The sequence below is a fragment of the Parambassis ranga genome, chromosome 10 (assembly GCF_900634625.1).
Source record: "Parambassis ranga chromosome 10, fParRan2.1, whole genome shotgun sequence".
In the NCBI taxonomy this organism is placed as follows: domain Eukaryota; kingdom Metazoa; phylum Chordata; class Actinopteri; family Ambassidae; genus Parambassis; species Parambassis ranga.
Window position 1 is genome coordinate 5,246,310 of NC_041031.1, and position 26,423 is coordinate 5,272,732.

Sequence of the window (26,423 nt, forward strand, 5' to 3'; positions counted from 1 at the left end):
ACACTGGGCTCTGGAAAGGAAAAAACAATACATGTGGCTTTTAAGAGGAAACCTTTTTTTCTTAATCTTTTAGTGATGCTTCAGTATCTTGTACAGCAGCATCATGGATCATGTCTTGTTCTGTGGTTTCTTGTGATTGTGTGTGTGTGTGCTGTGCAGCTCTGGTTGCCATCTCTCACTTAACCTACCCTCCAGTGAGAGTGCAGACCTCTGTAACTGAGGGTGACAGACAGATCGACTCTATCCGAGTAAAAGAGTCCTCAAGGCATGAGAGAGAGACATCTCCTCTTTTCTCTGCGGACTTGAAGCATGTAGCTCTGCTGGCGAGGTGACCACTCATCGTCCGCCAGCCCACTCCCTTGCATGTTAACATTCATTTCCTCCATCCTGTGCAACTCCAGCGTGAATCAGCCAATGTTCAGAGAGACGGTGAGGGCAGCCAAGAGCCCTGCAGCTCCAATCTTTTCCCCTGTCAACTTCCCACCCCTCTCCTGGAGTTTGATGTCATCCACCTCCGTTTCTACATCTCATCCTCAACACCCCCCCCCCTCCATTTATTTCTTTTCCTCTCGTTCTTACGCACTGCTGTGAGAGTAGATGCATGATTTATGAAGCTCTATTTTTACCAGTTACTGAGGAGAAAGAAAGGAGAGAAAAAGCGACAAAGAGAGAGGGGGAGAAAGAAGAATAGATGGGGGTGTGTGTGTGTGTGTGAAGAGCGAGCCCAAGGGGAAGGAGGACAGGAGAGTGTGGAGGAGACATCCATCACCCTGTGACCCTCTCGGCTGAAAATGAAGATGGGAAGTAGGTTGAGACAGAAATATGATGAATCTGACCAAGATTAGAGGAGATGCACCGCGGAGTACATGAGCCCTGTATCCTTACAACACAGCTGGGTGCCAGGTTTTAAGTCTATCAATAACACACTTTTCATCAGCTCTCTCTCTTTCCTTTTGTGTGCAAAAATACCACAATCACATCCAAACTGTTGCTTCACTGAGGAAACAGGAGCTCTAATTAAATCTCTGCTGCATTTGTATTCATCCATTCAAATAGGAACCAGGCTCGGCTTTGAAAGAGCTTTCAAACATGCAGTAAATCCCTCTTAGAAATGCTCCAACATGTCATGCAACTCATTAGTTATCACTTGTTTATTTGATATAAGTAATTCATGTATATGTTTAATTTGAATTATGGAGGGCAGGGTGATATTTGAACGCCCATAAAGGCTCAGTTTGTTGTTCATTGGACAGTGTAAATCAAGATACTGATAACTGTGTGTATAATTTAAAAGCTGTGGAATAAGAAATTTTGTTTGTTTTTGATATCATAAGAGAATCTCAGGCCTTTCAGCTGTTTACACATAAACATTCAAAAAAGACCCAACACCACTGTGTTAAATAGATTTTTAGGAAGAAACTATTAAAAATAATAACATAATAAGCAATACCAACTCAGTTTTAAGTCAGATTTATCCACTGATCTCTTGCATCTTGTAATTACTGACAATTAGGCTCCAGTGTTCATTTGATGTAAAACATCCTTAGCACTGAAGAGGCTATTAACAAATGTCCCTCCTCTCCTAGAGTACGCAATTAGCTCCCTGCTGTCCCTTTTTATGGCGTGGTACCATACTCCTTTAGACCTGTTTTTCCATCTTTGAAGAAAACATCACGTCTCCACTCCAGACTCACCGATCCTTTCTATCTCATATGCATCATGGCAGTGCTGATAAAAATCCACAATACCTCACTCTTTAATAGCTTTTCACAGCTCTGAATGTTTCAGGTATTGCAGAACAACTGAGTGAGGAGTGTGAAATCAGTTCTCCTCACAAGTGTCTCCTCAATGCTGATGCACACGCAACTAATGTCTCCATTTAAATGAGACTTTTGTTTGCACTATCATCTGTTTAAGTCAGTTTAGCATCCTCACTTCACTTCTGTATTTTAACTGTGTTCTAATGTTAACTGGATCTGAGCTGTAACTTCCTCTGTGCATGTGAATACACGCTCTGATCTAACTGTCTTTGATCAGTGTGTTTGGCTGGCTGGGGTACACAGTGTAGAACTGCACATACTATTATGGTTATCTTACTGCTGGCTGAGCAAGTCCTCGCCATGGGGTACATGTACCCTGAGGGTTACTTTTGGAGTTGCCAGAGGGTGAGACTGTGAAGTAGTTCAGCTAATTGGAATTTTTTATTATTTTTTAAGTACTATATATATATAGTACTGGTTCCTACATATTTATGTTTTTGCTTTGAAAAGTCATGGTAATCCAAAGACAGACCACACCATGTAACAGCTCAACGAGCATGATTTTCAGAAAAATTATAACAATACATTTTCCAGCTAACAGCATCAGTCTGTTATCTCTGGCTCTTTGTCTGCTGTGACTTTTATGATTGCTGCAGTTTTAAGGGCAAAAACGCCTTCCTGTATAAACTGTCATTTTCAATGTTTTCTGCCCCCGGCCTGCATGCACATTTCACTGATGAAATGGTTTGGAAAACCATCTCTGCCCTCCAACCGAGTCAGATATAACCATAGACGCATTGAAGGGGTGTTTATCCCGTTTAAGGAGAGCCGGTTCACTTTAAAGATAGTCCTCGATAAACAGGAATGTATGGACTCAAATGGCACACTTGGTATTATTACCTGTTAGACAAATACAATCATTTTGGCAAATACTTCATACACCCATGGTTGCAACAGTTAAACATAAGCTAAACGTTTTAACATATAGTGAGACATTTCTCTCATTTTTCTCCAAGCTCCAAGCTCCAGCTGAAATATGTTTATGTTTTTACCAGAAGTCAGTTCTTCGGCTGGTGACAACAATCCAGAGAGGAGCTGGAAGAGGAGGAGGAGGAGGAGGAGGAGTGCTGACTCAGTGCCTCCCCTGGGCCTTGACTCCTCTGGAACACAAACATTACTCACCAAATATCCTCCAATATGTTGTTACAGCTGTGCATGGCAACTTGCCACCTTATAACACTGATAGTATCATCTTCCCTCCTCACACTGTTTGCTTATTAATACCTCCTTATGACCAAGATTAATGTAAAATCCTGATCATACATTTGTGCCACCCCCGTGTGCGTTCCCATTGATTTGTTTGCAGTTTATCCTTACGCCATGTTTGCACAAGCAGAGTGCCACATGGAACCTGAGATGCAGGTGTGCAAGTGCATAGAGGTGTGGACAGTCAGGGTTTATGTGTGTGTGTGTGATTACTGGCTGTCAGCACCCCTTTCCCTCAGTGAGGCAGGCTGCTCAGTGCAGATAAAAGTGTGCAGATATTTTCGAGCTCTCACGCTGGGACGGGCTTTATCTGCAGACTCTCCTGTTGGTTGTGTTAGTCCAGCCCTGGGTGATATTAATACTCCACTAATGAGCCCCTTCCTTGAAGAATCCGGAAACAATCGGCAGGCCGGGGTGGGGTAGCGGTGTGCATGCTGAATCAGTCTCTCCCTTGTGCCACAATTCCCCTACGGCTTCCCGGGAAAGCACAAACAAAAAAAACAAAAAAAAAGGAGAAACGCAGCTCCAATCACATTAATCATGGCCTGTGGGAGCACCGGCACCCGCTCCAGGCTCACAAAAAGGAAATCATCACACAAGAGCAAGATGTGGAGGGAGAGAATGGGTTGGCAGAGACAATGGGTGAAGCAGGTGTGTGTGTATATGTGTGTATATGTGTGTGTGTGTGTGTGTGTGTGTGCGACTTCCTTCAAGTACACGGCAGGGGCGTATTAGTGGAGATGGCTACTCAGGGATGTTGGGTGTTAGTAAATGCCTAGTGCAGGAGAACTCAACCATCTGCGACTGTCAGGATTGTGTGTGTGTGTGTCCTTGGATGACAAGCCAGTATTGATTAACCCCGATGATTCTGTGTTACAGCTGATCAGCATTTCTGTGTGTCAGCATTTGTAAAAAAATCACTGTGTGTGTGTTTATATGTGTGTGTTTGGAATATATAATGTGAGAGTGTGTGTTCATCATGTTAATGTGCTACTGTGCATTATGTTCAAATGAATAATTGTATGAAATGATGTATTTGTGTTGATGCTGGAAAACACTTGGACATATGCTTGGATGTGTGTGTGTGTGTGTGTGTGTGTGTGTGTGTGTGTGTGTGTGGTCTCTGTTAGCACCAGATGAAGATGTCCAATGCTGCTCTATCAGGTCCCATCAGTATTCAGCAGCAGTGCTGCCAGCCTATTCACTTAAAGGGGAGCTGGGCACAATTAGCTGTTAACATTACATGGCAGAATTAAGCCTCGGCCAGTTTCCCCGAGGGAAATTAAACCACCGGCAAATCATTAAACCACAAGCTAAACATTAACAGCCATTTGCATTTTTATTGCACCTGAAAAGAATGTGCCAGGTCCATTATCTCTGAGAGACAGAGAGGGACTCCTTATTTATTATTGTTATGTCGTCCCGCGTGAGAACACAATGGCGTTTATATGGGGAAAGAAGCAGCAAACGAGAAGCCGTTATATTCACGCTGGCATTTTTGGAGTGTTATGATTACAAATTTGAACAAGGCTGGCAGAGGATACAATGACTTGTTTGTTATGCAAATCCCCCCTGCTTTCATCCCTCCCAAAAATAAACAAACCCAAAACAGATGACAATTTGCAGAGAGGGTGCTCAGCTGAGTAAGGCTGACAGTTTGGCTGTTGACAGGTTCTTACTGTCTGCAGTGTCATCACTATTAAGAGTTTCAATAAACAGGCTCAGGACCAGGAAGTGGGTGCAGTAGAGCATAAGTGGAGGGGTGAAGGGTTTTGGTTGACTGTATTCATTCGCTCTGTGTCCCCTCTCCAGGTGAGCGGGCTGTGTGGACATGCTGCTCAGCGGGCCTCTCGCTCTGTCGGCTCTCCTCCTCTCCAGCCTCCAGCTGCCGCTGTCACCCGCAGCGCTCACCCCTCATCCTCCGACTCTGACGAGACTTTGGCTGGCCTTCGGAGGTGAGAAAATCAAGGACCCCTTACAGCTGGTACAGCAGCACTGCCTCTCCTCTGCGACACATGTCTGACAGGCAAATATTGTCCCTGACACTGTGGACAGGTCCCCCTTCCAGTTTCCCTGTGACACTTTCCCCTCATGAGTGTTTTTAACACCTCTGATGCAGTAACAGGCTTAAATGAACAGTGTAATAATGCCCAGCGGGAGTGCTGGCCTCAGCAGCACAATGGCCAGATTAATGTCAATTAGAAATAGAGACACTGCTTATTCTAGCCTCTTTCACTCTCTCCTTCACAAGGGGGATCAAACAGACATGCTTTCAGTGTTATCAGGCTGAATACCCCCCCCCCCCCCCCCCCCCTCAACCTTTCTGTCGCTCCTTGTCTCTGCTGAGTCACATTCAGATGAATTGAACTTTCATTTCTTGTCTCTCTCTGTGTCAAACACTTCTTCTGCTTCAGAGAGTTCATAACCAACCTAAAGGGCTTCAGCTCCTTCTACAGTGGTCTTGGGGAGGCATTGTGCAGCCGTGAGCCTGCTCCAGCGAACCACTCCCTCTGCTGGAATGGGCAGGAGATGACAGACAGGTAAAACAGGGTCTTGTATGTATGTTTTTCTGTCCTGTAAAACTCCACAGCCTGCAGCCCTCCTCAGCCTTATTGTCTTTGTAAATGATCGGTTGTACAAACGGTCTGCTCTGATTTGTGAATTCCCAACACTCCAGCATTGCATCTATAAGTGTAGGTGACTTGAAGGGTAAGTTTGCCCAGAGCTGATGAGCTTCACACAAGGGCCCTCCTCTCCCACAGAGTGTGAGTGTAAATCTTGACTTTGGCTCTATGGGATGTTATTAATGTCAGGCATGCTGTCACCTTCTTCTCGCTTAGTTAATTGCCATTTCGATCGTTCTCTCCTTCTTCATCCAGCGTCTCCTGTGCTCCCTGCAGAACTGCATTTGGTTGCCTCAGTATTTCACTTCACCCCTGTCCTTTGGCTTCACTCATCATAACTTGTCTCTTTCCGCCGCCTGCGCTGTCAGACGGCCCCAATTTCAATTTGGCTTAGATAGTTACAGATATCGCTGCTGTTTTTTCTTTTTTGTGTAAATTATGTGTGGAATTTAATCAATGCAGAGGCACAAATTTTAAGATGAGAAGAGCTGCAGGTTAATGTTTTTTTTACTCTTTTCATTCAAATAAAAGACAGAAAATACATTTAGTGAAAAAAGGAATTTGTCACACAGATAGGAAAAAAAAAGAGTGTGAATCTGAGGAGGAGACATCAGGTTGGCAAAGGGGCAGAACTGTCCTGAGGGGATGATTACAAGCTGGACCAAACAGTCTGATAGGAGGGAGTGGGGAGGCAGCAGAGGAGACAAAATGATGGAGAGATTACAATGTCTTGCAGCAAGCAATTCTCCACGTCAACTGCGAGGGCATATGCCTGCAAATTCACTGCGGGTACAAATCCTCCCTGAGATTTGTTCTGGATCATCTTCCATTATCTTTCCTGATAGGACCCTTCTCCAGAGCCAAACGTGGCATTCATTCTGTGTATTGTCTCATGCAGATAAATTTAGATCGGGTGGGTGGAGAAGATAAGCACCGGAGGGGTCGGGTACTCACTGTCTGAGACACTTGAGGAGTGCTCTTTGGGGCTAAATGAGAAGCTTTTTTATCAGACGTGTTTACCATCCCACCTGGAACCAAGATCAGAGGAACAGCACTATTCAGCACATCAAAGAGTGTTACACTGATAACTGTGATAATGATGTGTTGCCATATCAGCGAAACACATTTCCATTCCTCTTTCGGATCTAATGGCAGTGTAAACTCCAGCATGTTTGATAAGTGATAAAAGATAAGATCCTCTGTCATCTGTGAACATTTCATTTAAGGACTGTGCAAAAAAAGAAAACAAACTAAAAGTGTGTGTCAGGGAGGGAGTCAAAAAATGTGTATTGCGATGTACTTAGGTTATTTCAGCCTCCCTCTGCAATATAGAATAAAAAAGTGTCGACAACCCCAACACTGTAATGGCATATCTAACATACAGGCCGCTACCAGAATCTAAATCTGAAATTTGAATAAGAAACTCATTAACACACAAATCTCCTTAACACTAAATGATCACACCTCACTGCACTTCATTCTCATCAGTTCTCATGTCTGCTGCTGGTTCTGAATACTACTGCAGGACTAACTGGTATCTGAAAAAGGGAAAGCAACAATTGATTTTGTGGATGTGTCATTTGTTTATGTGTGGGTGTGCATCAGGATACATTTCAGGACTTAAGTGCTGTTCTCTGATAAAGGTTAAAGGCCTGATAAAGGCCTTTATAGAATGACCTTATACTCTATATAAAACCTTCCTTCTCAGGACTTTTTTTTAAAATGGCCTTTCGTCTTAATATTTATGTAATATGTAATTTTTAGAATGTTTTGACTGTTTCCTATGATTATTTTACAGTCTGTTTTATATTATATACAGTGTTTCCTGCCTGACTCAGTATGTGCAGCCTGTTTTGGTTTTTGCACCATGCTTCATTAAGATCGCACATCTCCATAGGTTTCAAAGAGGATTTTACTGTGTACATTTAATTATTTTTAATGCACATTAATAAGTGTGTGATTGTGCCATTAAAACACAGAGTGAGTAGAGCAGAGTCTGTTATGTGAGTCTGTACTAAAGAGCAGTGCTGTGACTTAAATATTAATGTAATCAATGCGTGCTAACTAAGATGACGTTAACTTTTCATTAGGTAATAATAATTACTATCAAAGTAAACTTTATATCAGTTTTTGTATTTAATCCACAGGCTTCAAACATCCAAAGAAGGAAAAATGAAAAATTTGAAAGAAAATGATTGAAGTGTTTGAAAAATGGTTTTAGGGTGGACATGGTGAAATTAATATGCTTTTTGTCTTATCAGTTGTTCAGAAATTGGGACAAAAACACAAATATTTAACTACACAGTAGAATTAATAGTAGTATGGCATCATTTTTTAATCTAAATCAAACAATACACCATTACCCCTGAGGATATGGGGTTTTATAACTTTATATTTAATTATAAATAAAGTCCAGCCACCAAAGAGGACTTTACTTTTAGTTTAACATGACTAAAAGACACCAAGTGTTTTACCAGTAACATGCCTCTGAGCCTGTGTGTTTGAGACCACCAGTGTGATCCATAAGGGTGGGTGTGAAAAGTGTCTCCACATTTCAGCACCTGGAATCTTCCTCTTTAGGTTGTTTATTCTGATGTGAGAGGCCGTGGTCCCTTTCAGACTAGACCTGGAAGCATGGTAATTGATGTTAGATTGAATTAGGTTATCACAAGAGATCAGATCAGGTCTGCCGGCGTCATACAATGACATAGAAAGGACCAGATAACAAACTGAGACAGTGAAAAGCCATTAAACATGAAGACATGCTAAATGATACTGCAGTAAAATTATCAGACATTTATCAAGCGAAACACTAACCTGTCTCGGCTCCTTATCCTCACTCCGAATCTCCCTCCTCCTAATCCTCTGTCCTCGACCCATATTTCCTCTTCCACTCCCCTTAATTGATCACACATCTTTCCATTATTAATGTGATAATTAGCAGCAGAGAGGGGATGAGATCATAGCTAATAAGAAGAATAAATAACTGGGGAAATGTAATTTGAGTTTAATGAAGAGTCAGACTTTGGATAGAACAAAAGACAGATGAACGCAGAGGGCAGCTGAAAGGTAGACGTGTGCTTGAGCTCAGTCACAGCAACGAGCCTGAAATCATGCCTTACACAGCCAAATGCACATACTGTGTGTTGTCAACCCTGACTATAATCCATCTGAACACGTTTGTCTCATACACACACGGCAGTAGTTTGCCTCCTCCTGAGAGCTATAAAGGTGCCGTGGGAGGGGGTGTAATTCCTAGCACAGGAAGAAGTGAAAAAAACACCTGCAGGAAAGTCTCAACATGAAAGACGACGACTGGGGAAAAATCCACCGTTCAGACACATCAGTTCCTCCTGGTGATAACGCACACTTGTGTCAACAGAGTAGTGTTTCCTCGGTTACACACAAAGACATGTACAAGCCTGCCTGTAGGCTGGTTGTACCTAAATATTACCCTCAAAGCTACAGCAGGACAAAATACTCAGCTAATGTTAAAGTTAGATTAAACCTGACCAGCTGTTGAGAATGTTTTGAGAAGTGTACGGTGTGTCTGTCTGTGTTTTAATGTCTTATATACCAAAGACAGCGGCCTAATGAGAGCTAATGCTGAAACATTTTAGTACAAACCATTTTTCTGTTCTTAACCAGGTTAGAAAAATGTTAATCCCTGTATATGTAATGTCTCCACTGAGGGAGAAGTCAGACCTTTCCACAGAGCTCACTTACAAATGAACTTTCCAGCTCTGCAGACTGGCCCCAAAGACTTAAATCTAGAATACCTGTGATTCTTCTTATCAACACTAGATGGTGATAAACACTGTGTTTGGAGTGATGGTCACTTATTATGTCTTCCACATGTGTAGCTCGCCCTGAGGTTTCACAAGCTCTTCTTAACGATTTAGCAACTTAAAAAAAAAAAAAGACAAAATCTGTATGTTTTCTTGTCAGGTTTCCCGGGCCTGGCCTGAAACGACTGCACCCCAGCTCAGAGTCAAAGAGCAACAAGCCTCCTGAGCCGATCATCAGTCAGATCATAGACAAACTCAAACACATCAACCAGGTGAGCCGTGCTGTCTTTCTGTTCAGATGTGTGTTTCTTTCACTCTAGGATTCATTGCACATGTTTGCCTTCCTGTTAGTTCTGTTGCTGCTCAGTCAGACACTGATTCCCAGGCCGCTCACACACAACCCTGCATTTAAAGTAATGCTTTTTATAAAACAAATACTGATATTAGCAAACATCTCTGTACCTCCTCTGGTATATTAAAAAGCAGAAGAAGACCCACGTTGTGAAGGTTGTAGGGTTCAGTGTGACAGACAGGAATTATGTCCTCCATCCACAGTAAGCCCCAGCTGTCGTCAATGCTGAAGCCCCTGGTTTTTTTTTTTCTCCTGGCTTCCATTGCCATGGAAACCACCTTAAAAGCGAGCCGGCCGAAGATGCTTACAGGGTCAAACTCAGGCGCTGTAGATAGATGTATCAGCCCACAGATCGAGCCAGTACTTCCTGGTTTCTGGTGGTTGCACTTGTAGCTGTCAACACATCCAGCTAACCCCCTCCTCCTTACAGCCCATCACACACACACACTTGCATGCATTTTTTCATCTGCTTGTGTGTTTGAGTGCTGCAGACCTGTCTCGGTGGATTACAATCCTTCTTCCCTGTTTAAACAACCTGGGAGATCTAAGCAGGACCCTCCATCCCCCTCCTGACAGTCAGAGACCCTCAAGAAAAAATACAGAGGCTGTGTGGTTGAGAGGTGGTAATTTTCCCATTTACATTGCTGTATTACCTCATTGCGTGTTAGATGCCCCCCCGCCGTCTTCAAAAGCCCACATACATGATTCAGCCTGGATCTGGCTCTAAATGTTTTAAAGATAAGATAATTCCAGTATAAAAACAAGGATTTTTATTTTTATAGCTTTGGCTTCTTTTCTGTCAGTTATAGACAGACAGAGTTATTCCTTGCGGTCCAATGGGGAAAGAAGAGAGCCAGCTGTTGATCCAGGCTGACAAACACAACTTTGTCAAAGTCAATGTTGGTCTTAGATAGTGATATGTGTTTATATTCAGGAGTTTGGGTAATAATTTCACCTTTACTCCTTCAGATGGGTCCGGATGACATGGTGCTTTGAGTAAAGTCAACATGATGTGTGCGATTTACAAAATTAAACCCGAGCTGCAATAAACTAGAATCTTCCTTTAATACTGAAAACACAGAAGACACGGACACACTGTAATGTAGTAAGCCTTTCAAAACTTCCTGCATTGACAGAGATAAACACTTGCATCCATGGGATTGCAAACATTGCTGCTGTTTACCATGGGGATCGGGTTTCTGATCGGCTTTTGATGAGATTTGGTAAGAAAATGCAGTTTGGTGAAATGACTAAGCTCATTGTATTACAGACATCCAGACAATCCCTTCGAACGGAACGGACTCAAATCAGATGTTCTCCGTAACCTAATACTCATTTCTAATTGGCTCCCATGTTGCGCTGATGACGTGGTATACATTGTGGACATTTATGGGGGTTTGATTGTGTTTACATAAATGCCTGATATTTATGCAGATTGACTATTCACATGGGAGCTTTTAGTCCCATATCTGATGACCATACAGCAGAGTCAAGCACGTTTCCTGCTGCAGAACCTGACTTCAATGGGCTGGATTAACATCTGAAGAAAAGAATGACTGCACTTGATTGCATATTTCATAAGCAGTAAAACAGCTTATAGCTCATAGCCGTGTTTTTTTTTTTGTATTTGCACAGAAATCAGATTACACTAATGTGTTTAAAGCCAAACATTGTTGTAATGTCACACTAAATGACAGGAGCGTATTTTTCATATGCACAATTTTCATTCATAAGAGTCTGTAGCCTCACTAAAGCAGCTGACATACACATTTCGGCACTTCTAATTTCCTTGGCCTGAAGTTGATTTTTTTTGTGGGTGGGTTTGGTCTGTAGTTATCACAAGCTGATGGATTTTTATGTTATTTTATCTGTTAATGGGTACTAACAAGTGTCTACATGAGACGACACAGGTCGTCGGTGATGTCATTGGGCTGCACATGTGGTGCTGATGGTGAAGCAATGCAACTGTGTTGTTGTTGGTTTACAGCTTGTCATTGCCTTTTTGTTCCTGGTGTTTGTATTGAAGAATTAAATATCATCATCAAGTGATGTTCATTTGTTACTATCATCCCTGTGGAACGGGCCAGTGTTTAGTTTACCATTGTCCGTCATGACATTTTAGCATGCCAACAGTTAAGACAAAACACCTGATGCTGATGTAGTGGAGTATTTGGTCATAAAGTATTTTGATGTGATAAATACAAATATAAGAAATGACCTCAGGTTTCATAAACTCTAATGGTGAGCATGAACGTCTTCCTCCCAACTCTCAGATGTCCCCACTGGAAAGAGGGGTTGACATCAGCAAGAAAAAGTAAGAGAATCACAATACATCAAATTACATAAGTCTAATATTCTACCTGCTGGTAGTGCTAGAAGTGTCAGCAAACTCAGCAGGATCCTGCTCTGGGGACCATGAATGTCTGTTCCACATTTCATAGAAATCCCTCCAACAGTTTTTGAGATATATCAAGACGTGCCGACACCGCCATCTCTAGGGCTGCACTGCTACCATGACTCAAAGCTTATCTGCCAAGAGGAAAGATGATGTCACATTTCACCAGACAGGCAAACCCCTCTAATATACGTTATAATCCTGCCTAATGTTTATTGATTGTCCACAGTATTTCATGTTCTTAGCCGCCCTCAGATTTGCAAGGTGAACACAACCTCTGAAGGCTTGTTAGAAAGTGATGTTGTTTTGTTAAAAGCAGTTTTACAAGGTCTCCGCCTCCCGGCCAGTTGAAAGACCACCGACTCCGGATGATGTGAGTCTAATTAACTATCTGATATGAGAGAACAGGCCATGGCTCACAGGTAATTACTTTCATCTGCTATGTTTATATGCAAAGTGTATGAGGACAGGCCAACAAGGGAGTATGTGTAATGTTCCTGGAAGTCAACCAGCCAGAGTGCCACGCTGATTATTAACTGCAAGTTCTGGGTCTCATGATGTTGCCTGTGTGATTGATCAGCCCATACAGTGTGTTCACAGCTGCAGGCTGAAGAATGCGTACATTATTATTCTTTATATGCATTTAACTGTACATTCAGGACATGGGTCAGTCACATAGAGTTCTTTACAAGTCCTATAAGGCCCTTTTTATCCTGCACACGTTTTCTATTTGAAAACATTATTCCTCCTTTTGGCTGAAGCAGTGAGCGCAATCAGTTCTTCCAGCTTGTACTGACCCACTTACAAAAAAACCGAATCAGTCCCAGACCACAGTATGTGAGACTGTGTCATAAAATATAGGGGCTACACTTTCCAACAGTGAAGGGGAGCATGGGACCCCTCCAAAGAATCTGCTTCCTTCCAGCTTTAATCCCCTCGATGTTTCATTCCTGCACTCCTAAGTGCTTCGTGACGATGGCCCCGTGAAATGCAACTATGCAGCGGAAATGTGTCATTTCTCACGTTGTCAGTGTTGATCAGAGTATCAGCAGATACACAGACGGTTTGGCAGGGGGACCCTTGCCTTTGTGCCTCTGTGAGCCTAAACTAAACACCATAAGAAGAAAGAAAAAAAAATCCGAGCCGGTCGCCTCTGCTCATAAAACAACGTTTTCTCACGCCTGAAGCAGTTGATGTCATGACTGAGCTGTAGCCAAGTTTAAAGTGAACTGCAAACTATAAATGGATGAAGAGAAATGACTTTCTTCTTCAGTTATTGCTTCTCGCCTTGGAATCTTTAAACAGTGTGGGACTGTGAGGAGCCATGGACATTTTTGTGCTTGCTGACAATATATAACAAATTTCTGTGTGAGGTCCTGTCTGTGTGTTGTGACCTGTATGCAGTGTGTTGTAAAGCTGATGAAGATGAGCATACTTCAGCTCACCTCAGCTCTGACGTCAAGCTGCTGTTTTCTTGCTGAGAAGCTGTCCATGGACAAGACTCTGCATTAATCCTTTGATTTATTTTGGAGTTCATTGTGGAGACGTGACGTGTGCTCTTAAATTTGATGATTTTTGAATGTTATTTTGAAGTGTTCATGTTCTTGTTGGGGTGGGGGGGGTGGGGGGGGTTTGTTTTTCTGAACATCTGTTTAACTTCCCAGCGTATCAGGTTTCTCTGCAGTACGACTAATCTGGCAGGAGATGGTTGAGCTAGTGGCAAAATAGAGCAATTATGTGATTGGTCTTTGATTACAGAGCGTTTCATTTGTCAGATGAGTTTGCCATTTGGAGGGTCAGACCTCCTGGGATTGTTCTCACAGCCTCTTCTTGGCTATATGAGGCTGTTTGGAGCGCTACATTTTGAATACCACATATATGAAAGCCATCTTTGTTGAAGATTTTCATGAATCTGTTCCAGCTTGATCTCTCACTGTTAAAATTGCTCCGTCATTTGAAGAACTACAATCATCTTCAGGTCGTGAGCCAGAGTTTTATTTCTACTTATCTGAATGTGTTAGCGTTTCCTTCCATCACCCTCTATCTCTCCGTGTTCGTTGCCTTTGTTTCCATCTCCCCAGCTGTGCCGAGTTGTGTGTGACAGACTCCAGCGCTGTCGCCCTTCCCCTCCCGCCAGCCCCCCCCCCCCCCCCCCCCCCCTCCCTTCCCAAGCCTTCTCCACCCCTCGACTAAACCCCTGACCCCCACCCCCCCCCCCCCTCCTCACAGCTTCCCAAACTAATTGAAGCCAGAACCTGGGAAAATCCTGCAGGTAGGACAGGAATCCACGGTGGAAAATAAACCAGATCCTGAGCGCCACAAATTCCATCACGCAGTATCACTTCCTCCCAGCCACCAGAGCCTGGGCGGCATGTGCTCAACACCTCGTGCATGCTTATACAGAATGCACTCTTTAATATATAACTCACACACTCACACTTAAGCTACCAACATTTTTTACTGTCCACACTTGCTGTAATTAATCATGTATACACACTGGTATATAACTCCTTCTTACAGCTCATATACAGCACTGATATATACACAAATAAATCACCATAAAATAAAGCAATATGGACTTTTGAATGTACGAACAAATGGTGCGATGTGTTTTATTATTACAGTAGAGATGAAATGGAAGCCGCTTCCTGTCAAGGCCAGCATGCGGTGGCCTACAGAGTGTGCTTACAATCAGACTAATAGACACCATGGGTGTCAGACTAGGCCTGCTGTTTTGTAAACTTACACTTGCTAACCTAGTCATTATGCTCGCTCCAGTCAAAGGGGCTGACTTCTGTTTGATGTTATTTACTGAGGGTTTTTGAACCGTTATTTAATATACCCCCTCTCGCCCTCTTTTTTTTTTATGTGTGTGAAGAACGAGCGCTCTGGAAGCGGAGGAGGAAGAAGGGCTGTTATGCCGCTATATTTGTGAGCAGGGATAAGCCATGAGGGTTCTTTAAATGAAGTGTGACACCTGGTGTAAACCTCTGCAGCGCTGGAAGGCGTTTGTGTAGGCAGAGTCAGTACCACTGTAAGAGAACCACACACGCATGTTATCCTTTCGTTTTCCGGAGCCTTATGACTTCACGGTAAGTTTAGGATTTGAGGAGTTATCAGGAGTTATGGGTCCTTAACTTCAGAAATCCAGATACTACCCCCACCCCGACTCACACACATACTCCTCCAACCAAGGCCTTCTCCCCTGCTGACTGGGAGGTCAGACAGAGCATGTGAGGGCCTTTTACCTCCCAATTACTCTGCTTGCTAATGAGGCCCACCCTTCCCTTCTACCACTGCCGTCCATTCCTCCTTACCTCCACCTCTCTCTCTCTCTCTCCCTCCCTCCTTGCCCCCTCCACCATCAATCCGGAGGCCCGAGCTAGGTTCGCCTCTCTGTCTACACGCTGCACCCCCTTGCTAATACACCACTACCACCCCACTGGGTGTAATTATCACTCAGCTGGCTTATAAAAACCCTGCAGCCCAAACACTTGCAAACCAGGATCTGCAGCACAGGCCAGTCTAACCTAGCTGAGGACTTTTCATCCTCCTAATCTAATATTTTTCTGTGTTTTGGTTGACCTGTCAGGGAACAGCTGAGTCTTCCTGAAAGGATCCACACATCCTGGGCTTGTTGTCACTGTGCACAGTCACATGTTGCTGTGCACCCCCAGTAGAGGTCAAAGGTCACACTTCCTGTTTCCTGTCTCTGCTAGGTCATCAGAGGGTCTCCCTGCGAGGGTCAGAGACCTCCTCTGTTCCTCCTCTGCCTTTTGTTCAGAGGGGCAGAGCTCTTGGGGGGGGCACAGCACATTTGAGGCTCCTCTCTGTAGCTGTCAAACTGTTAGCGCTCCTCAACTTTATCATTCCCTCGCATGCTCCATGCCCTTTCATCTCAGCAGACCCTGAATCTTCGCAGTCTGTGGTGGCTCTCTGTTTCTCCTTTTCTTTGCTATTGTCTAACATTCTAAAGACCCTTTTTTTTCCAGCATTTCTTCTACAAACTGGCCCACTGATGCTCATGCAAGTACACTCCACCCTCTATTATCCACTGACTGTCCGCCGACTCCCGCTAGGTGTGATCATGGGACACACAGTGACGGTCTGCTGATGTTGAAATAGAGGGTTTCTTAGCAACACATGACTCTGGAAACCACGGCGATAACGTGTAAAGGCAGACAAGCAGCAGACAAAAAGAGATTGTCTGAGGGGCGTAATCTGATTTAGCGACCAGCGACCTGCGCAGGAATGGGACTTTTTCAACTATTAAATCCCACACAAACAATCGTGGACATTCATAGGCATAAATAAGTCAAGATTTTTATTTGGTTAGCTTCAAAAAAGATTAAAAAATTGCTGTCATACCAGATATATTTAATACGAAAGATAGTTAACCCTCCATTTAAGTGTCGCCTTGATCTGCTCTGAGTATGTCAGAATACAATGTTTTATTCTTCAAGAAGAAATTTATATGACATGCAGGCTCCATGCTACAGAGTTTTCATTTGCTTTTACAGATTATATACGAGAGGAACAAAGTCGCTGCCAACAACATCTAAACATCTATTCAGGACTCAGCCCAAAGTACAGAAATCTGGAAATAGACTTATGGGCTTAGTCAGAAAAGGTGGAGTGGACACACGCCCAGTTTAACGCAGGACTGGGGAGCGACTTCTTTCTCTGTGTGTTCTGTTTCCGACTGGAACGAACATCAGGAAATTAATCTTGTCTGCATTAACTGTCTGAGGCTGGGCTCCCGTTGCGTGACATACCCAACCGCGGACAGATAGAGGAAGACAAGAGGGTAAAGGAAAAAAACAGAGACAGAATGAGACAGCACTAGTCCCCCCCCCCTCCTCTTCACATTTCAGATTCAATAAAAGTTGAGTAACGAGTGAAGGAGAGCGGGTGGGAATGCAGGGCAGGCTGCGTCTCCTGAAATGCCGCTCTGCTTTCCATGACTCACTCTGTGGAAAGGGCCTCCTGTCATTCCTCTGCCTGTCTCTCTATCTGCCTCTACTCTCCCATGATGTGCCTCATTCATTTCCACTCCCATGCCGTTTTTTTTCTCCAGCAGTCTCGGCTCCAAACAGCATGATACAAACACAGCAGCTCAGGGGACATGTAGGGATTAGGTGGAAGGAAAGTTCTTCCACTTCCTTCATTTATCAAGTAAAAGAGTTTGTGCTGAAACGTGATGTGTTTGTCTAACACAGTGACCCAGCCTTTAACTCCTCCACTGCCTTAACAACACAGAAGCTCTGATATAAATAGGATGTAATTAGAGCCACAATGTAACATGCAGCAGTTCAAGCACACGCTGGAAAACATGTTACACCTGATAACACAATACAAGCAACAGCATCACATAGTGAGTAATACCAATAGAAACTGTCTCCTGTACTCAGAAAGAGTACAGGAGACAGTTTCTATTGGTATTACTCACTAAGTGCCCTTCTGACATATGAAAAACACACAGAGGAACAGTAATAATGAACATGGTAACAAAAGTGAGTCAGCCAAATACATTTCTAAGAGAAATAATGCAAATTAGGTGAGGTTAATATTCAAAAGTTGATTCAATTCAGTTCCAAATCTTTGGCTTGGCTTTATGTTCACAGCCATAGTTTGCAGTGTAAAAGCTTTTATAGTGTAAAAGCTGTCTTAATAAGGTGCTTGCAAATATTGCTTAATATTTTGATGCAAACAGTGAAGTAATGAATGATTTTTGTTCTGTTGGAAGTTTTTATCATTTTTACAAAAGCAAGTTAAAAAAAAGACACTTCTGTCAAGACTAGTCTGCATATTAACAGAAAATAAACACACACATACTGTTTCTGTTAAGTTAAAGTGTGCATACTGAAGTAAATAAAAACACAGTACTTTTAAAAATCCGTCTCCTCTTGAGTGAAGCATGTACTGTAGTACATATCATAAACTATGTATCATGTGTGTTTTTGTTTTTTTGGTTCAGTTTCCTTCTATGACTTAATTGTAACATCGTCAGATAGGTTTGGCTTTTTTGGTCCTGATAACAATGCAGCTACCGGGACATTGCATAACGGCTGATACCTGATACCGATCCGGTACCATTTTGCAAGAAGCTATCAAACTTGCTGGCACAGCGAGCGTGAAATACCTTCATAAGGCTGACTCTTTACCTCAAGCTATATTGTTGCTCAATGTGTGAATCTACAGGCATGCTGACACATACATAGACTTGCAGTGAATAAATCAGACACTTTATCCGATTCAGAGTCCAGCAATTTAGTCAAATTAATATTTGATTGGTGTACCCCCTAGTTTCTGGGCATGGATTGCATGAATTTATATACAGCATCCACCCTGCTGGGATACACTAAAAAGCTCAGCAGGGTAGAGGGGAACCACAGAGGCTGGTTAGAATGTTATGTGGACTGATCACTACAAGTGACTGTAGTCTGTTACTGTGTTCTAATACAGACGGTCATGTTTTTATAATAAGCATGCCGCTAAAACAAACATGACATCACTACATTATCTAAAAACAGGACGTGGTGACTGTTGAACATCTTCAACTGTGAGCAATTATTGAAAACATCAACATAAGATGGCACAAACTGTGGCTTCTGTTATAAGCGTAGGCTAAGTAGTCTGTTTGGGAACTTAATCCTTAAGTTCTGCAGATTAGATTTGCAGACAAGATGTGTTGAGGCATTGATAGAAACATTCAGAGCAGCAGATTCCATCTGGGCCGAGTCATGAGCAGCTTGTCCAGACAGGTCCTGTGCATGAGAGGAGGACATAACACAGGCCCTGATCTCAGACACTGACAAGAAAACACACATTTTGTCTCCATTACTCATCCTTTCACTGTTTCAGCATCACTCATTCAACAGCAGTCCTCACATGCATACATTCGGACAATGTGATCCAGAGTCTGAACGGAAGCTTGTGCTGATGATCAGTAAGTGCAGGTTGATTTCCACCAGCGCAGGTCAACAAGTGGCTCCGAGGCTGTGTTGCAGCTGTCGTGTTGAACAGTGACCCTGTGTGGAGTTCATGTCATGTGTGGGAGGCAGTGACAGACTCGCGGTTTCTGTGTCTCTGTCTGGGTTGGCCAACGTTGAGCAATCTGCCACATGTTTGGGCTTTGTGTGCAGCCTTTGAGCCCATGTTTCCTTGGTGTGACTTGCGCTTTTGTGTTAAAAGGAGGTGATCCCTTTGGCCTGCGGGATGCCTATAGTCGTGCTGATTACATGTTCTCTGTGTCCAGCTGTCTATCCAAGACAGTTCCCGATGCAACTCTCAAAACACAGAGAAGAGAGAGAAGGAAAGAGTGCGAGCGCCAGATTTCCTCTGCTAATGGAAAACATACTGAGCATTTCTCTAAATAATGTCTCTTTTATTTGTTTCCTCCCTGCTTCCTTTTGCTTTGGTTTTTTTTTTTTTTAATTGCTTGAGGTTTCTCCCTCTTGTGGTACATCTGGAGGTTTTTGGCAAATCACGCAGTGGCTGAGCCATGCCAAAAGCGCAGCGTCACTTTCGACACAAGCATACACCCACCCCTCCCCGCCACCGCAGCCGTGGCAGAGGTTGGCAGCCAGTGGGCAGAAGCCACAGCACCCTGCCACAGAGGCCCTGCCACCCCCCCCTGTGGAGAAGGGCAGAGCATGTGCCATGGCTCATTTGAGCTGCTGCTGTGATTGCGTAGCCAATTTCTTTTTTTTCTTCTTCTTCTTTTTTTTGTATTCTCAGAAACCCGTTTTTTAAAATAATTTTTCTTCTGTTGTGATTTATAGCTGGTATGCTTTTGATCCCACTGCACCCACATGTGTGTTTGAAATTAGATTGTAATACATACATGAAAACTCTAAAATGCTGGAGGCAAGCTAGTCCACTTTTTTTTTTTTAATCTGACATTTATGTTAATAACATGGATTGCCGTGAAATCTGATACAAAAACTGATGATCCCTAGAGGGATGAAACCTTTTATTCGTGCGATGTTGCTTGTAGGGGCACTAGCAGGTCAAACATTTCACCTCATGAACTTTTGTCCTTATTATAACGACATATAAAAATAGGGGAGTTATGTAAAACATCTACTGTACACTTGTTATGATAGGGAAAAGTGAGGTCAGACATTCCACAAATACGTTTATATGGTATATTGGAAAATATGAATTTTTTTTGTTTTTGATAAATTCCATTATTTTAATATTTACTCAGCGAACTTTGTCATGCTAACGTGCCTATGAGAGCATGCATCAGGCTGTAGCCGTTTTATTTTCAAACACCAGTATACAGTGACTCAGATGAATGTTTATGTGTTGAGCAGAGCTCGCGTCTGTTCTTGAAAGTAGTGAACCGCATATGGCAGCATTCACACAGACTGGACTCTAAACAGTGTCTGTCAATGGTTTTCCCCTTACTCCTCATGCCTTTTTTTAGATTTTGCTCTAAAATACCCTGAGCCACATCTTTCTCTCCCTGCTTTACAAGCGTTTGTTTGCCTTTTAACAAGGTTTGTAAGGCGTCCCTCCCCTCCCAGAGTCTGACCCAGTTGCCAGGATACAAACCATGAGAATGAATTACAGGACCTCAGTAAATCTATGGAGCACTCTGGCAAATGCAGACAAACACATTTCTGTCCTTAACAAAACGCTTGAGTACATTAAAGTCCCATTCACCCAGAGAAGGGTTTACTTCTGGGAGATAATAAGGTGTTTTCATGTGACTCTGTGGAGGGCCCAGCTCTGGATCCACAGTGCTGTCTGTGGGTTACTGTTTGTCCATCCCTTGGTCTAAGTGACCAGGCTTTTAGAAATGTTGTGGTCATCGTCCGTGTATGGCCTCAATGTTGAGAAATGAATAGAGGTTTGTTGGACAGCCATGCTGGGAACAAGCTGATGTGTGTTCCCTCTCTAAACTTTAGAGTTTATGTCACTTGTAAAAACCCAGATTGACTGGCTTGTATATGCAGACGAAGTGAACGGGTTGTTTATCTTCTGACTGACGTAATTCTGTGATTACCTCTGGGTTTTTAATACCTCCGCTCTCTGTCTGTCTCTCACACACACACACACACACAGTCTGAACCCAGGCAGACGCTGCAGCTGACCTGAGACAAGGCCCATATGAACTCAATTTTCTCTCACAGACAACCAAAACAACCAGAAACAACAACAAAAAAATGCATGCTGACGTATGCAGATAGGAAGGAAATCAATAAAAACAAACAAGGCGCTGAGGCAGAGCGGTGAGATGAAAGGATGTTCAGAGGGCAGGCGGCTGGAATTTAGCACATCTGTTACTTTGGCAGGGCTCTCAATCATGTGCGAAGTTGTGGAGCCAAATAGATGGTCAGAGTGTGGCTGTGTAGGTGGACTCCATGTGCGCACACATGTTTTCCACCCATGGTTACAAGACAGGATGTATTTTTGTTTTTTGTATATTTTTTTCAAGCATCTTTTAAGATGCTACATTTCACTCAATTTTAGTCATTAAATGTTGATCAAGAGGAATTTTAAAATAGTTTCTGAAATTACATTTTTGTAATATATGTGGCCTGATTAGTTTAACACGCTTCTCAATAAACACTTCTGGTATGTGTTGCACAACACATTATGAGCTTCAGTAAATTGCATTGGAGAATATCTGAGTCAAACAGGAACAGTCCAGAGGCCGAACTGGAATAATGTTTTGTTATCTTGTCAGTGTTTTTAATCCCTTGTGTGTTTTTGTATAGTTTTATCTGCAGCTTGGTTCTAAATTGAATTTAAATGGGACTGCACTTGTTCAATAAAATAAAAACTGGAAATGTTACAAACATTAACGTTCACGTTTCCTTCTGCCTTTTAGTTTCAGATGCTGAGGCCTTAATGTACGCTCGTGCAGTGTGTTGTGTGGTGTTATTGTACCCCTAGTTGCTCTGAGACAACCACTCAAGACAATATATTTGCCAGTAACAACACAATTGCACCAGTCTGCTTCCCCCAAAGTCCCTTTTTCTTCTACTTAATTATATAGACTAGAAGCCGCAGTCCTTTGAATGAATCACATTTGGACAAAAATAACAAAACTGGCACCGATAACAAAACTATTTCACTGCCTGGTGATTATAATAAGAGTTCGGTGAATACCGACGCTTTTACATCTCGCCAAGGTTTTGTCTGGAATTCCCCTCATACTGTTATAATCACATAGTACATGCTTGGATAAAGAGACACCTTATTTATTTTCACAGCTCTTTCAAAACCGTTAATACACGCAGACACATTACCGTCTGCAGAGTGACTCACGGAGAGTGTAGTGCATTTAAACGTCATTACCTTCAACCACTTCCTGTTTGTCCTGCAGTTGCTGCGGATGGTGACTGCGTCAGAAAAGCGCTGGAGAGCCAGATCGCGTGGAGGTGGAGGGGACGGGTGGAATGATGAGGGAGAAGAAGGATTCGAGAGTGGCGACTGTGATGATGAAGATGAGTGCACCGGGGTGTCAGGGCTGGGCCCACCGCCGAGGCGCAAACGGTTACGCATCTTTGCAGGTGAGATACACAAACTGTGTGGTTTTTAGGTGAATTTATGAGTTGGGCTGTAAAAAAAACATGTTGGGCCCAAGCTATTAAGTTGTTTATGTTTAAGCCTGCTAACCAGATTGTAGCTATTTCCTGTAAAACTCAATGAACAGATGAATAGATAGGCATCTTCTGCTGTGAGCAATCATTCCAACAGCACAGCAGAAAGGTGTTTACATGACTACTGTACATGTTGACACCACCGTGACACTATGCTGCATGAGACGTGAGACTTCCGCAGGTAGCCGCCTCACCTCAACCTCATGACCTCCCCGCTGTCAATCCCATCAAAAAACGTCAGACGGACCCTCTGAAAGCCAAACAAAGAACAAAAAAAGGCAACAAACTGCTGGAAGAAAAGAAACCAAACAGACGAAGAGGGAGAAAACAGCCAGGGAGCAGGAACAAGAGGGTTCAATACGCCGACACAAAGCCATCACAGCTGAGCAAACACGGCAGTGGGAGTAGTCCTCCTGTCGGGGATGTTGTGGCAGAGATTTGGGTTTGCCGGGCAGGGAGCAAGAGCAGAAACCTGGGGTTCACACAGGAATCCTGCAGGGCCATCACTTCCAGCAGGCTGGGCCGTGAGAGTCTGATGCCCTCTCTTGCACGCTCCTGGTAGCCCGTACGCAGTTTAGCACGGAGTCACTGTGCTGTCTCCTCTGACTTACAAGCTCCTCTTTAGTAGCAATTTTCTCTTATCTATCTTGCACATTACAAGATTAAATGTTTGTGCTTTTAGTGTGCTCCTCAGTGTATGTTTGTGTCTGCAGGCACTTATACGCCTGTTTGTGCCTGTTTGTACAAGAGTCAGTGATGTTTGCAAACCTTGAGAAGTCTCTGTTCATTGGCAGACACACAGATAGCTCCTGATAGCCTGTGATGACCCAGCAAAACACTGGCCTAGCAGCCAATTTTGGTCAAACAGGGGTCTGGAGTTCAAAGGTCAACCTACAGAGCATGAGGTCTAATGGGCGGCCTGTCCTTGGGCCGGTGAGATGGACAGAGCAGGTCTGGTTTCATAAAGGTTGGAGGGGAACACACACACACACACACATAGAGAAAGGAGGTGGGGAATGGTAACGGAAGCCACAACAACAAGGTGCAGACAGGACAGACGAAGACCCCAGCACAGCCCGGGCTGTCAACCTGCTGACCACAAACACGATGTTACTGTAATGATTGATGTGTCCTTGCTCATTGTCTACACAGATAGCATACACAGAGGCGTATAGCCTTCTGATAACACACACACACACACACACACACTTCCCCTCCCAGCCAATCAAGCACATTCCCCAGAACATTCCAGGCCAGGGGAGCTATTCCAGGACAGGGACCCCCTATACCACCAACCCCCACCCACCCAAAAAACCAGACTAGCAGCCTGGCCCTGGACTGGCTACAGTTTTAGATCTGTCTTTACTGTGAGGTGTTAGATAATTGTTCAGATATGAACACCTTGTTGCTGTGTGTTTGGGCTTATATTATACACAAACCACCAGTAAGTCAGCTTTAATGAACTACACACAGTAAAATAGTGTGTTACAAGACATAACTCACACAGTCACTGTCTGACAACCTGTTCTCTGACTGCATTATGGACGGTGAAAACCAAAGAACCATCTCCACAACCCTGCACACAGATTTCTCTCAAAGCCTCTTTTCATTCTGTCATCCCCACTTTCTCTCAATGTGACTCAATCGATATACAGCAAATTGAAATGTAACAAATCCCTCTTCTAGTTCCAGATGTTTTGGTTCAGTCAGATCATATCGGGAAAGTAGAAAGTAGAATCAATCCACAGAAATGTCTCCTTATATAACCCTTTAATAAAAATAGAACTTTAAGACATTTACTGCTCAACTAAATAACTTTTAGTAGTCTGTAAGCAAACAGTTGGTGGGCTCAGCAGCCTGCCTCATGTGTGTTCTTGCTGAGCTGGACAGGCCTTTGCTACACCTCGCCATGCTCAGCAGGAGCTGTCTGAATAGACCTCTTGTTATGTTCCTCCGCTCAGACATTCGGTCACTGTAAGCACTCTGAAGGATAGCTGCTCCTTTGGGAGCTCTTGAGCATTTTATCAGCTCCAGGGGTTAGCAAATACAAAGAGAAAATATTCCTGTAATGTGAAACACGTGGCTTACGATGAGAGGCTGGGCTGGGCTCACCTTTCAGGTCTGCTACAAATTTTGTGGCTGGAACAAAGGAGCGAGTAAAAGAGAGAAGAAGGTGATGAAAGAATGCAAGGGAAAGAACAGAAAGAGACAAAAACACCTTTGATAACTCTAAAGGCTGATACACTGGGAAACCTAAACATTCTTTACTCTGTATGTGGGTCGAATTAAACAGCCGTACGTGCTGCCAGTATGAGAACCTGGAATGTTAATTAACTGCAGCTGTGACCCCTGACCCCTTTGCACCTGATAGGTGAGTCACACGGCTCCGGTCCTCCACAGTAGTGTTTGCCACATGTCTTCTTCAAAGCGGCCATAATCCAGACACTGTTGACATTAGCAGCACTGGATGTATCTACCTTGTACGCAGTTTAAGCTCCAACTTTAAGCTCTATATAGTTTCACAGAGCTGATTATAATTAGAGCTACTGTGCTCGTGAATGTGCTTGTGGCAAGCAGACGGAGGGCCTGTGTGCCACAAGGTTTTGTTGAGACAGGATCAGACTCAGTGCAGATGTGAGAGTGCAGGTGTCGGTGCAGGAGGAATCTGGGTGCCTACATGGCCTGATTGTTCTGTGGTTTTCAACAACACACAGAGACAGATGATGTCGGGGCAAATGTCAATGTTTGAGGCCTGCCTACATCCGGACTAAATGATTCATCAAATATACAGATTAAAAGGAAACAGGTGAGACAGATGAGTCCATATTTCATCTAGAAGCCGACATATTTTCAAGGCTGAAGGAGATTCACATGTCACATGATTTGGACTCAAACCAGCAACTGTAACAGTTTTTGTAGCTAGTGACATTCCTTTGTTCCTCTGTTCCTCCCTAGGAATCTGGTTTTAGGGTTACATGTAGTGGTCCTAATTGCCAATGGTAGTAATAGACAGTACGATAGTGTTGACATCAGTGAGCATGCAGATTTTAATATCTGGTTTAGTGTTTTGCTGTAAGTCTCATAGTTGCAAACATATGTTTGTATTTTACTCCCACAAACCATTAGTAAACAGTCAGATCACTTTCAAATATGTCCAGCAGTGAAGAGCTTTGTTTAAGTGGAATGTATCTTAATGTGGCAATGAAACAGGACTGTTATAATTTCGCTTTTTTCTCTGAGAAAAATAAGCGAAGAACAGATGTTGTCTCAGTTAAAAGTGATGTGCAGCTTTCCTGCAAAACAAGATCTTCATTCCAAAAAGAGGCTTGGACAAAAATGCCTGCTGCTTTCATCCTTTGGCTGACACACTGATCATTCTTTAGCCAACAGAAATCTGTTTATGTTTTAGGTGATTAATGAGGAATCTAAAGTAGGTTTTTCCAAAATTGATGGATAATATTTCTGGAGAAGTCTTACAATGATGAAACATAAAATCTGTGGAGCTGTTGAAAAGGTGTCTGGTGGTGGGTCTGATAATGCAGAACATTCTGTAAATGTTCTGACCCGGTGTTCTCTCCGACCAACCCTCCTTGAGCTTATAAACAACCTCTGTAAATTC

The 26,423-nt window shown here is 43.2% G+C and overlaps 1 protein-coding gene across 1 annotated transcript in view; it reads left to right on the forward strand.

The window, feature by feature from the left end:
- gpc3 (glypican 3) overlaps positions 1-26,423 on the forward strand; it is an 83,892-nt gene that overhangs the window by 49,764 nt on the left and 7,705 nt on the right. The window contains exons 4-7 of the mRNA XM_028416534.1: positions 4,839-4,981; positions 5,441-5,566; positions 9,599-9,710; positions 22,528-22,714. Coding sequence (XP_028272335.1) covers positions 4,839-4,981; positions 5,441-5,566; positions 9,599-9,710; positions 22,528-22,714 — 568 coding nt within the window. The remainder of the gene's footprint in view (positions 1-4,838; positions 4,982-5,440; positions 5,567-9,598; positions 9,711-22,527; positions 22,715-26,423) is intronic.